Raw genomic sequence first — 12,897 nt, 5'->3', positions numbered from 1 at the left:
TGACGGAAAATCCCGCCACAAGGGAAGATCCGTCACGGGGGACAATTTTCTTCCTTGTTTCCTCCGTTGCTTTTCTTGTTGTCTAATCTGTAACCCAGAGAATGTGGTGGCTTTGTAGGATAAACACTGGACTGCTAACCATAAGGTCAGGGTCTGAAGCCCACCAGTTGGCTCTGTAGCAAAAAGATGAGGCTTTTTGGTCCCATGAAGATTTGTTGTTATGTGCCGTGAACTTGTTCCGACTCATGGCGACCCTGTACAGGGTTTCCGAGGCTGTAAATCTTTACGAGAACAGAAAGCTTAATCTTTCTCCCACGGAACAGCTGGTAGTTTTGAACTGTTGACCATGAGATTGGCAGCCCAATTCATAACCACTACGCTACCAGAATGCCATGAAGATTAACAGGCTAGGAAATGTTGTACAGGGTAGCTGTGAGTCTGAACTGACTCCATGGTACTTAACAACCACCATCTGTAGCAGAAATAGAATGTCTACTTATACAGTTAACAGTAATATCACTTGTAAATCAGGTGATTAACTCCATGCTTGTGAAACAACTGAGTGCCACAAAATAAATTGGAGGGCTGTATTTTTCCTTTTGGTACCTCTGAGAAGCCAATGGTCGTATTTCTGAAAGTTGGAAAGAACGGTCTGTTTTTGCACTTTATCTCACAGCAAGCCCAGGGGTAGGTAACGTCTTGGCAGAGCTGCTATAACAAACACCACAAGTGAGTGGCTTTAACAACCAAATGTTTTCACACAATTGAGGAAGCTAGAAGTACAACTTCAGGGTTCCTGTTCTAGAGGAAAGCTTCCTCTCCCTCACCTCTAGGGGAGGGCCCTTGTCTCTGGAGTTTCTGTTCCTTGGATTCATGGTAATCTTCATGGCATCTGTCTTTGGCATCTCTGCTGCTTTGTTTCCTTGCTTAATCTCCTTTTCTCAAAATACAGTCTCATTAACATAGCAAAGAAAACCTACTCCCAAATGGGATTATAACCACAGGTATACCCACCACCACCTAGGCGATTCCTGTATAAGGTTTCAGAGGCTGTAAGTCTTTGCAGGAGTAGAAAGCTTCAGCCTTCCCTGGAAGACTGGATGATGGGTTTGAACTGACCTTGTGTTGAGCAGTCCAGTGCTTCTCCTGTAGCAGCACCATGGCTAATCATAGGGGTAGTGGTGGTATGACAAGTCAGTTCTGACTTGTAGTGACCCGCTGTAGGGTTTATGAGACTATAAATCTTTACAGGAGCAGAAGGCCTCATCTTCCTACTGAGGAACAGTTAGTAGATTTAAACTGTTGACCAACATGGCCACCAGGGCCCCTTAATGCACAGGTATGTTGTTAAGTGCTGTTGAGTTGGTTCCGTATAGGATTTTCGAGAAGTGGCTGGTGGGTTTGAACCGCCAACCTTGCGGTCCAGTGCTTATTCCTCAGCACCACAGGTACAGGGACAACATACTTCCCGCTGTAACAGGCCAGACCTGCAGTGTGGTGGTGGTGGTTGCTGTCAAGTTGATTTTGGCTCCTGATGACCTCAGAGTTTTCAAGACTGTGGCCTTTCAAAAGCAGATTGTCAGACCCGTCTTGCAAGGTGCTGATGGATGAGTTTGAACAGTCCTTCAGTTAGTAGCCTAGTGCTTAACCCTTGATGCCACCGAGAGACTCCACCTGAAATCTGGCTTTCTTTAATTCAGTCAAGGTCCCCTGGAAGCTTGGAAGAAAACTTAGGAACTCTTCAAGAGGCTGGGAGAAAAAAAGCTTAGTATTAAAAAACTCATCAGCCATAAAATGACCAAAAACAAATGAGAAGCCATTATCAGTTAAAATGTATGGTTTTCATCTTATTCTTAAATAGAAGAGATGGGCAGTAGTTTAAGTAACATTGCTTTAAGACAGAAAACTTAACTCTGGTCAGCATGGTTCTAAATCAAGAATGCTTTAGCCTCGTCATGTAGAACCAGTTTGAGGCATCATTGCTCTATGTCTGTACTCAAAATACAAGATACATTCTTGTGGCTGTGTGTTCCCTTTTGAAAAGAATTGCTGTCTTCCTCTTTGTTTTTTTTAGGAGCATTTTTTTTTAAGAAGTGGCGCCATTTAGGCACGTGAGCATGAGAGTTCATAATGTGTTATTCTCTACATGGTTCCTGTCCAGCTCTGTGAGAGCCAATGATGTTTGATGTGAAGCCCTTACTTTAGGATTTTTTTTTTTTCCTTTTTCTTTTTGGTATAGCTGCATTGACCAAATGCATGCTGTTTTAACTTGTAGTCTTTGAAGTAATTGTAGAAGAATATCTGTTTTGTTTCTTAATGTAGGACAAAGTACTTGTTAGCTATTTAAAAATCAACCAAAACAAGCTGCTAAAATAAGTTTGTAATGAAAAAAATTTCAAATGAATCGCTACTACTTTCCCAGTTATTGCATTAGTGGTTCCTGTGTGAAAGAATCATTACTGTTGTATAAATATAAAAATCCTCTGAATGTTGACTCTTGAAGAAACTCTCCCAATAAATCCTTTTCTTTTCACATCCTTCAATGTTGTCAAAAAAAATTTTTTTTGACATGTTTAATCTGTGAGATTAAATATATCCTAGTAAAATATTTTTTATATATGAAGAAATTAAAATTTAATAACTGGAAAATAGTGATTCATTTCTGTAAGTAGAACTAGTGTACAGTTGATCAGACACAGGATATCAGATGATCTTTGGTCATCATTTAAATGAAGTCTGTGTCAAAGCCTCTAGTGTCTCATAGCTTTTTTTCCCCAGCAAAATAACGAGATACATTTCCCATCTGGCTTTATCCTTCAACTAGGCCAACCCTAACCATTATCAAAGGACTGTCAGAAGACAAGCTCGAGGAAGCAGCAAGGAAAGAATTTGACAACTGGAGGAAGATCCGAATCCAGAAATGAGAAGATGGCATGGGATGTTGTAGCCACTAAAGCCGTCCAGCAAAGAGAATGAGCCTTGAGGGAGGGGGAGGTGCTCAGGCAGCTCCACACTGAGGCTGCTGTGGGAGAGGAAGGTAGGACCCCCTTCCCACCACCAGCACCACCACCACCTGGCTGGCTAGAAGAGAGATGCCAACTTTGGGGTGAGTAGTGAGTGCAGAGCCCTTCCGACTTTTTTTTTCACCAAGCGCATTTCCAGAATTGCATACTTCAAAGGTCAGCAATTGCTATTATAGTGTGTTTCTGGTGTCTCCAAAAAATTTGGTTTCATATTATTCATTCTTCCCAGTTAAAATTGTTATCCTTATTTTTTTCTTTTTTACCCATAATAAATTATAACACCATTTGTTTTGATACAGGTCTCACCTGGGGGAGGTTCTAGTTCTTGCCGAGCTTTGTCAGAATTCAGACCTGTGATTATATCACTTAAGTCTCCCTTGTGGGCTGGGGGACACTATCAGCTCTTAGAACTTGCCACATTCCTTAGCATGCGACCTCCTCATGGTCAAAGCCAGACCCATGGATGGAACCCTTGTCCCACACCTCATCTCTCCTGCCTACTTTACTTTTAGGGAAAATCTCCAGATTTCAAGGTCCATAACCTTAATTGTCCTGGTGTGGTGCTGTGGGTTGAAGCGCTGGACTGCAAAGCCATTTGAACTGGAAGGGTGGTGGTTCAAGCTCACCAGCTGCTCCTTGGAAACCCTATACAGTGTCAGCTATGGGTTAAGAATCGACTCGACGGCACTTCACAACAACAACCTTAATTGTGGTGCTGTGGGTTAATGCCCTGGACTGCAAGGTCAGTTTGATTCACAAGGTCAGAGGTAAGCTGCTCCTTGGAAACCCTATACAGGGTCGCTATGGGTTGGAACCAACTCATTGGCACTTAACCACCTTAAAATCTGCAATGCCCCTTTTTGGCATAATCACGTTTTTGGTAAGGTAACATAATCACAGTTTTGGAGATTAGGCCATGAACATCATTGAGACGGGGGCCTGTGATATTCTCCAAATTACAGACTAGGAGGTTAGGTGATGGACTATTCTGGGGAGCATTACTTGGTTTTACTTAACTTTTTTAAAGATGCAGAACCGTGGATCCTACCTAGTTTGACGACACCTTTTGGAGTCCTCATTTCACCTCACCGGTGTGCCCAGCGCCTTCTGGATACCACAGCTCTCCAGGTGTCTGCAAGGAGGTTCAGCAGCAGCCAACATGAGGTACAGAGCTACGCTTAATCAGCAACAGGTTTTTTAAAACACAAATCAACATCCTGGGCTGGTCTCAGGGTAGCTGTGTGGAAACAGCCAGCACCCGAAGTTGTTTTGCAGTTGTGAAGCAGCTATTTCCTTTCTGTCTGAAGTCTGTAGTTGTTGATTTTATTTAGGGGATAATGCATACAAAATCCAAACAGGAAGAAAAGGGTAATAAAACACCCCACTTTGACCTTTACCCCAAATTCGTGTCTCTCCCCAAAGTAGCTACTGTTAACGCTTCTTATGAACTCTTCAGAGATATTGTCCATACATGTTAACACGTTTATCCACTTGCTTGTAACACAAGAAGGTGCATATCAGACATTTCGTTTGCAGTCTCTTCTTTATTTCAGAAAAGCAGACATGTAAGGCACCTGTAGTTCTGCCATTCTGCCACAGTTTTCACATTTACATATTCCTTTTCCATCTTTGTGTCTAAGGTCCTTATTTTTATATAGTTACCACTAAGTTAGCTTTTTCCCCCACAAGTGTGCAAAAAAAAAAAATTTTTTTTTTGTAAACATGTATTTTGTATGTATTATTGTTAAGTGCTGTCGAGTCGGTTCCAACTCATAGTGACCTCAGTATAGGGTTTCCAAGGGCTGGCTTTGGAGTTTGAACTGCTGACCCTGTGGTTTAAACCAGCCTCTCGTAGTCCTGCACTTATAGTATAGTGTAGAATAAGTGCTGGCCACACGGTCGGTTTGAACCACAGAGTTGGTGGTTCAAACTCAACCAGCTGCTCCTTGGCAACCCTACAAAGGATCACTGTAAGTCGAAACCGATTTGATGACACTTAACAATGATATAGATAGGGAGCACTGTGGTTTTATAGGATAAACACTGGACTGCTAACCCACAGGTCAACAATTCAGGTTGAGACTTTCTATGCCCATAAAGATTTACAGCCTCTGAAACCCTATACAGCGTCACTGTCAGAACCAACTCGATGGCACTTGACAACAATAACAAAAGATTTGCTATCACAACATTTTTTTACATGTACATTTCAGTGACATTAAGTAGGTTCATCCTGTTGTACAATCATTTCAAAAATTTTCACCATCCCTAACAGTCTCATTCTTAATAGAGGGAAAGGGTTACCCTGCTTCATCTCTTCCTTTTTAACATGCATTAAAATCGGAAGGGCAGGAAGGGATAAGTGGATGGTGTTGAGGTTAAAAAGAACGTGAGCTGGACAACCTTCTTTTCATCCAACAATTGCTCCTTCTGCCTCCTTGTTCAAAGTGAAGCAAATTGCACCTGCGCAACTCCAGGTCTTTGTGCTGAGGGAAAGGAGTAGCAGCTTTGGGTCCCTGAAGGTTATTAGCAGATCCTGCCAATGGGATTAGGGCACCAGGGGAACCATCTAAGCTATTTATAGTAGAAGGATATCAAAACAAGAGTAAAAACCAAGTATACACCCACAGTTCATAATCTGAATATAAAGTTCCCAGAATGCGTGGAAAATCAATATACTGCTCTGAACACAGAATCAGTATGTTTATCTGAGAATAAAAATACAAAAACCCACTGCCACAGAGCTGATTCAAACTTCTAGTGACTGTATAGGACAGGGTAGAACTGCCCATGGGGTTCCTGAGGCTGGAGTCTTTATGGAAACAGACAGCCATGGATGAGCTGGTGGGTCCAAACCACCAACCTTTCAGTCAAGTGTTTAATCACGGTGCTACTGGGGTTCCTCTTCAAAGAGTAACAAGGTAAAATAAAATGAATATACCCAGAATTCCAAGTCAGGGGTGTCTTGCAAATATAATTTCGTTCAGTGGAGGAATAGCTGTACTCCATTCTGTGATTATCTCTGGCATTTCCAACTCATTTGTCAATTACCATATCACATAATAGTACATTCAAAATAGTTCTTGCCAGAATTTAAAATAAATTTTTGGATCAAAGTGTCAATATCCTATTTTGTATAACAAAGTAGAAAATGTAAGAAAATGATTTTCTAATCTTCAGAAGAAAAGGCGTGAATGTGTATGGGAATGTTAGCTTAGAATTTTCAACCCTCTTCTGATCTTGTATGACCTTATGCTCTTTAGGAGGTCCTGGTGCTACAAATGATTAGTGCATACTTGGCTGTTAACCCAACAGGTTAGAGTTTAAGTCTAGCCAGAGGTGTCTCAGGAGAGAAAGTTCTGGCAGTGTACTTCCAAAGTATCAGCCACTGCAAACCCTGTGGAGCACAGTTCTACTCAGACACATACAAGGTTGCCATGAATTGGAATTGACTCAATGGCAACTAGTTTTGATATTCAGGTGCTGCAATTTAACGTAGACACTAGGTCACAGGCACCAGAGGGCCTCCCTGTATAAGAATTGTTTAAAGGTGGTTGTTAAAGTGAGGTCATTTATCATGCATCACTTATTAAACTGTTTTGTAAATTCGTTACCTTGATCAACGTTTCCTTGGTCAAGAATGAATATGTACGGTTATCTCCTTATGAAGGCATCCTGGTGGAATAGTGGCACACTGGGTTGGTAACCACATTCTAATCCACCTGCTGCTCTGAAGGAAAAAGATGCTTTCTGCTCCCATAAAGATTTATAGCTTTGGAAACCCTCTCCAGGGTCACTATGAGTTGGTACACAGCCACCACCAGCTTCTTAGGACGTTACTCATGTCTTTTGTCTAAAGCACAGAGTCCATTCAGGGCAATACAAAGAATCAGTGGGAAGATGTTCGAGTCCTTCAGGATGACGACTTTCACAGATGACCGCAGTCTCTCCAGCCCGATGTCAGCCAAGGCGAACAAGTGCTGAGCGATCCCAAACCTTTCTGTGTCTTCCAGAGGAGCCAAGGTGGGGTGCTGAAGATCACATGATCGATCATCAGAAAGGTAACGAAGCTGAAATGACATGTGTAAAGGAGTATATTTTAAAAGTGTTCAAGAAATCTACGTGGTTGAATAGCAATGCAGTTCTAGGTCAGTGTGGAGGTAAAAAACAAAAAGATGGAAGAAGGCCTTAATCCAGGCCAGAACCTCAGACCTGAATCATTATACCATTTGCCCGGAGCCCTCTGTCTGATCTGCTTTGTGAACTGTAGCTATTAACTCAAGTGGATTAGAGGGGACAGGCAGAGCATACCTTTCTTGACCACAGTGTGGATAGGATTTGCTTTTTTAAGACTTTTAATGAACATATTAGAATTTTGAATATATTTTCATGAACTTCTCAAAGGTAGATAACAACCTGTTGTGGCACAGTAAATCACAAGGTCAGCAGTTCAAAGCCAATAGCAGCTCCTTGGAAACCCTATACAGGGTGGCTATGAGTGAACAACATTCTGAAGGACCTTTGCTGTTGCTCTTCCTTTAACAGTTGAAACGCTGCCACGTCCATTCTCAACCTTTTCCCTGTATATCTTTCTCTCTGCCCTCAGATCAAACGCACCAGCCACTCATGGGAACCAACTCTACGGCACTTAACCACAGCCCTCCAGATTGGGGACCCCTGCTGGTGCAATGGTTACATGCTCAGCTGCTGGAAAGGTGGTGGTTTGAACCCAACAGTGACTTGGCTGCAGAAGAGAGTTAGTCGTTGTACCACAAGTGAAGTTCTACTGAATCCTACTGGGTTGCTGTAAGTTATACTGTGTTCTAGCTGACATTATCTTCCTGATGTTCACTGTTGAGTCCGTTTCCCCTTAATAGAACAGGGGTTGGTTATTAGACAGGGATCTTATCTGTCTTGTTCACCATTTATCCTGCCAAGAACACAAGTGCTCACATATCAAATGAGTATTGATTGGTTAGTCAAAAAGTATAAAATATCAAAATGTGAAGCTGTCATTTCTCAATGTAGCTTCCCTCAGAAGCTACTGTTTTTGATTGGGCTTTGCTTAGAAAAAAAGTATAGTACCGAGAGAACTTGTCTACAGCCATCCACTGAGCCCACAGATATGTTTAAGCATGTTTGTAATCAACTTACACATATATGAACTAGAACTCTAATAATAATGTTTTTACACTTAACCCTTGGATTTGAAACTATCTTAAGTATACCATTGATTTTGAAATAAACTTTTAGCACCAAATTCTAAAACTGTTCTGTGCAATCGCAACCATTTTGAAAGTATGACGCAGCTTCTAAAGTGTAACACATATTTGAATATAAGAGCGCTTGTGAATTTACTACCAAAATCCATCTCATAAAGCTACACCTTAAAACAACTCATACACTATAACCACAGGCTTGATGTTGTTAGGTGCTATTGAGAAGGCTGTGACTCAGAGCAACCCCATGCACTAACAGAACGACTAAACACCCCTCAGATGGTGATGTCAGAACGAGCTATATGGGTGCAGAAGGGCGAATGCCATCTCCGCAGCTCATTCCGTTTCCTTCCTTAGTCACCCACGGGGGACTCCAGAAGTCTGTGCTTTAAAGATTAGACTAAAAGCCCTGTGAGACAATTCTCCTGTCGCTGTCAGGTCACTTCTGGCTCATAGAGACCCATAGTGACCTGACAGCAGCACCTAACAATGACTCTTCACTCACCTTTGTCCCAGTTCTGGGTAAAGATGTTTTTGTTCATGAAACTTTTCTCAAATGCCCTTCAAATAGCCTCCCTCACACTAGCCCCCAGACAAGAGGAGACATGGATGGAGGTAGCTTTTGTGCCCCATCGTTAATGATATATCTATGGAGAGATTATATGAAGATATAATCTCAGGAAGACACTGAGAGGCCCCAACAAGCAAATACATGCCGCTGTACTGGCTTAAACCAGTTGCCATTTAGTCAACTCCAATTCACGGAGACGCCGTGTGTTGCAGAGCGGAACTGTTAAGTAGGGCGCTCAAGGCGCAAGGTTGTGTTACCTTTAGGAAGCACATCACCAGGCCTTTCTCCCAAGGAACCTCTGGGGCGGGGATTTTTGAACTGCCACCATTGAGTGCTTAATCATTCGTGCCATACAGGGACTTCTGTGCAAGTGTATAAACAAATCCACTGCCACCGAGTCAATTCCGACTCTCAGCAATTGTGTATATAGTTGCTGAAGCTGTAAATCTTGACGGAAGCACAAAGTCTCATCTTTCCCATGGAATGGCTGGTGGGTTTGAACCACCAACCTTGTAGTTAGCAGTGCAATGCTTATCCTACAGCACCACAGCCAGTAGATAGTCCTGTGTAAAAGCAGACACCTTCCATTTAGGAACTTCAAGTATGCTCTAGTGGCTATGCTTAAACTGAAGCAACACAAAGATATGCTGAGAGTGCTGGGAAGAGGTTGGTCACTTAATGTGGTCTGAGCTCCTACTTCCCAATGGAATTGAAGGCTCTGTAAATACTGAACACTCAGCTGCTGCAAGAGGGAGCAGGCTGTGGAGGCAAAGCTATAGTCTTACTCATCAATGCATACAATTAAGCTAATGATACTTCTGGTTTCCAAAACCGAGCTAGCCGCCACTCCTTTACCCTCAGCTGGCACATTTTTCAGCTGCTGTATAAGAAAACAGCATTCATCTGGGCCAACTGCTTACAATTGTAAGTGATGCTTAAAACTGCTCTCTGGAATGATTCCACAGTCCCTGTTACAAAAGGAGGTACTAAGAGTACCAACCATAGTGCTCAATGTGCCCAGAGGAGATAAGGTAACCAATTTCAGGGCCTTGAAAACCCTATCTATACAAGGGTCACTCTGAGTTAGAACCAACTCGACGGCATTTAACAACAACAACAAAATCCTTAAGTGGGGATCCTGTAAGATAATCAGTCAACTCCTAACTAAAAGGTCAGCAGTTCAGATCCACCAGCCATTCCTCGGGAAACCCTGTTAAGGGTTGCTAAGAGAATCAACATGATGGCACACAACCACAAATCTAGAGAGTCAAGGACCCCTGATGGCATGCCATTCCATGGGAGAAAGGTGAGGCTGTCCACTCCTGTAAAGAAACTCTATGAGCCCTTCAACGCTATCCTAGAGTGTTGCTGTGAGTCCACTCAGGCATTTTCAAAGGCAGGCCTGATGATCTACTTGCCCCCCTTATCAGCCATTAAAAACCCTATGGAATATGTACCCCAAACATACATGGGGTTGCCATGACTTGGAGTAGATTTGACAGCAACAGTGTAACACCTAGGTCATCTACCCTAGCACATTCTTTCCAGAGCTGAACACAGTGCTAGGCTGTGTGGTCCTTGGGCCCACGTAACATGCTGGCCTGTTAGGCTAGGTGCCCCAAGCTGCACCACACCTGCAGAAGCTACGTGACAGTCATCTCGGAAACTTCTAAATGATCCAATTTGTGACTTTAAAAACTTAACCTTGACCCTCTGGGGTTAAGCTCTTGGGTACCAAGCTTAGGAGAGAATGAGAAAGACTGACGGGGTCACCCAGACGAGGCAGTCCCGCCTAAGTACCTTCCTCCTCCCTGTGAATCTGATGCACTGCAGAACACAGATGTCTGGCTCCTTCCTTAACCATTCTGCATCAAGACCAACCGTGGCCAAGATTCCACACAACACAATATGTGGTATCTAAAGACAGGGCTGCAATCCTGGCATTGCTCAAAGGTTTACCAATCGAATTCCTCCTCTCAGGGCCTCTACTTAGACTCTGGGTACACACACACGTGTATACACACGTATGTTACATATAAGTGCAACAACAACCAGCTATCTTGAAGGAGTCTAGGTGGCAAAGGCAGTTTGTGATTAGTTGCTGACTTAGGTTGCAGTGGAACCCACCCAGCAACTTTATCATCTGCTTCCATAAATTTCACAGCTAACAAAACCCGACAAAGCATTGTCCTAGTCTATAACGTGGGGTGGGGCACCATGAGGTAGACTAAATCAAAGGCCACCGGGTTCATTTTTTTTAACCTATCTTGAAGGGGCAGGAGTCCCGCTTGATCAGCAGTTAAAAGCACTTGGTTGCTAACCACAATGTCAGCAGTTCGAGCTCACCAGCCACTCTGAGGGAGAAGGATGTGACAGTATGCTTCCATAAGGAGGACAGCCTTGGAAACCCTAGGGAGCAGGGTTCTGCTCTATGTCCTGTAGGGTCACTATGAGTCAGAATTAACACGATGGCAATGGGCTGCTGATTGTGAAGCCTAGTGTAAGCACCTGCCTCCCCTCATCCCCGTTGCTACCCATCCCCATCTGAAAAGCTCCTTACCAGTTGGCATAATGTAGGAATAATCTCAAGTTTGCAGCAAGTGCCCAGTAAAGCTGTTGCGTTATCTGGCATTTCTGCAAGAGACAAAAATCATAAGTCAGTTCCCCAAACATCCATAGTAACCGGAACAGCCCAGGGTTAACACTTGCCTCAGCCTGACAGAGTAGGTGTTCAGTAAATGCTGAATACAAATGAATGAACAGCTCTAAACAGGCAGCACTGGCCTTTTTGAGAACAGATCTAGGGGCCCAGAAACCAGCTATGTTCCATCAGAGGATACTGCCTGGCATTCACTGCCCATCAAGAGCTGTAGACACAAACAGGAGAGCCTGTGTGGAAAACCAGAAAACACCCACTGCATGTGTATACACCTCTCTGAGGAGCCTCAGTTTCCTCATCTGACTTACCACAGGGTTTTGGTGTCTTGTCAGTGCACTGTGCAAACTATGAAAGGTTGTACCCATGCCATCAAACATTTCAGGAGGAGACTGCAGCGTGGCCTCCGGCCGAAGGGCTGGCACAACAGAACTGATGGAAACCGTAGCAGGGCTCCAGGCACACCTAGCGTTCCACAGCAGGTACAGGAGGGCCCTGCTGAGCCCCGGAGAGGAAATGCCTCCCAGAGCCGAATGGAAGCTGGTCCTCAAAGGACTCCAATTCCCTTAGGGGATGAACAAGTTGCCCTTTGAGCTTCAAAAGGCAAGAGAGAAAAGGAGTCAAGTGTTGCTAGGTGCTCAGAATATGAGGTAGAAGAATAGTCTCTGCCTGAGCTTACCCACTCACACTACTGCCCCACTCAGGTTTTCTTGAGAACACGAACTAGATGCTGCCTCCCACCTCAGGGCCTCCTTGTTAAGTGCCATTGAGTCGGTTCTGACTCATAGTGACCCTGTGTAGAGTTTACAAGGAGCAGCTGGTAGGTTTGATCTGCAGACTTTGAAGTTAGCAGTCCATTGTTTATCCTATAGTGCCATACCAGGACTCCATCTGGTTTCTAAGACCATATAAACTCACTGCCAGGGAGTCGGTTCCAACTCATAGCCACCCTACACTGCCCCATAGCATTTCGGAATCTTTTCTCCTGCAGTATGCAGCAGTACGTTTGAACTTCCGAGCTTTTGGGTAGCAGCAAAGCACTTTAACCATTGTGCCACCAGTGCTCTTCAAAGCACAGTATAGACTCCTGTAATGGCATATAAATGATTCTGCTTGCTCCTGCGCATAATGTTTCTATTTTACAAACTAGGCTCACTTTAGGGCTCAAAGTAGTGGAGACGGCTTCTCAGAAGAGAGGTCAGACACCGGCACTGAAGTCCTTTAAATGGGCAGAAGCACCACAAAGCTAAAATCAGCTATGATTACTTAGGACGGGGGTGGGGAGGTGGCACGTGAAAAGAGGCATTTTTTGATGCCAGCACTTTTCCCAGATTCTAAGGAGAGAAAGGTTGAAGCAGCGAAAGGTCAGCCCAGAAGAGCCAGGATTACTGAGGGCATTAACAAAAGAACTTTCACCAGAGCTCGAGA

At 43.7% G+C, this 12,897-nt stretch overlaps 1 protein-coding gene across 1 annotated transcript in view; it reads right to left on the bottom strand.

Moving 5' to 3' along the window:
* Window positions 1–6,859: 6,859 nt before the first annotated feature.
* DFNA5 (deafness, autosomal dominant 5) overlaps window positions 6,860–12,897 on the bottom strand; it is a 70,296-nt gene continuing 64,258 nt past the window's right edge. Inside the window, exons 8-9 of the mRNA XM_006832281.1 lie at window positions 11,374–11,447; window positions 6,860–7,093 (exon numbers count right to left, since the gene is read on the bottom strand). Of these exons, the coding sequence (XP_006832344.1) occupies window positions 6,860–7,093; window positions 11,374–11,447 (308 nt within the window). The remainder of the gene's footprint in view (window positions 7,094–11,373; window positions 11,448–12,897) is intronic.

Source organism: Chrysochloris asiatica, unplaced genomic scaffold (assembly GCF_000296735.1).
Source record: "Chrysochloris asiatica unplaced genomic scaffold, ChrAsi1.0 scaffold00006, whole genome shotgun sequence".
Lineage (NCBI taxonomy): Eukaryota > Metazoa > Chordata > Mammalia > Afrosoricida > Chrysochloridae > Chrysochloris > Chrysochloris asiatica.
The sequence above is the reverse complement of the archived record's forward strand: the minus strand, read 5'-3'. Positions and strand labels throughout refer to the sequence as shown.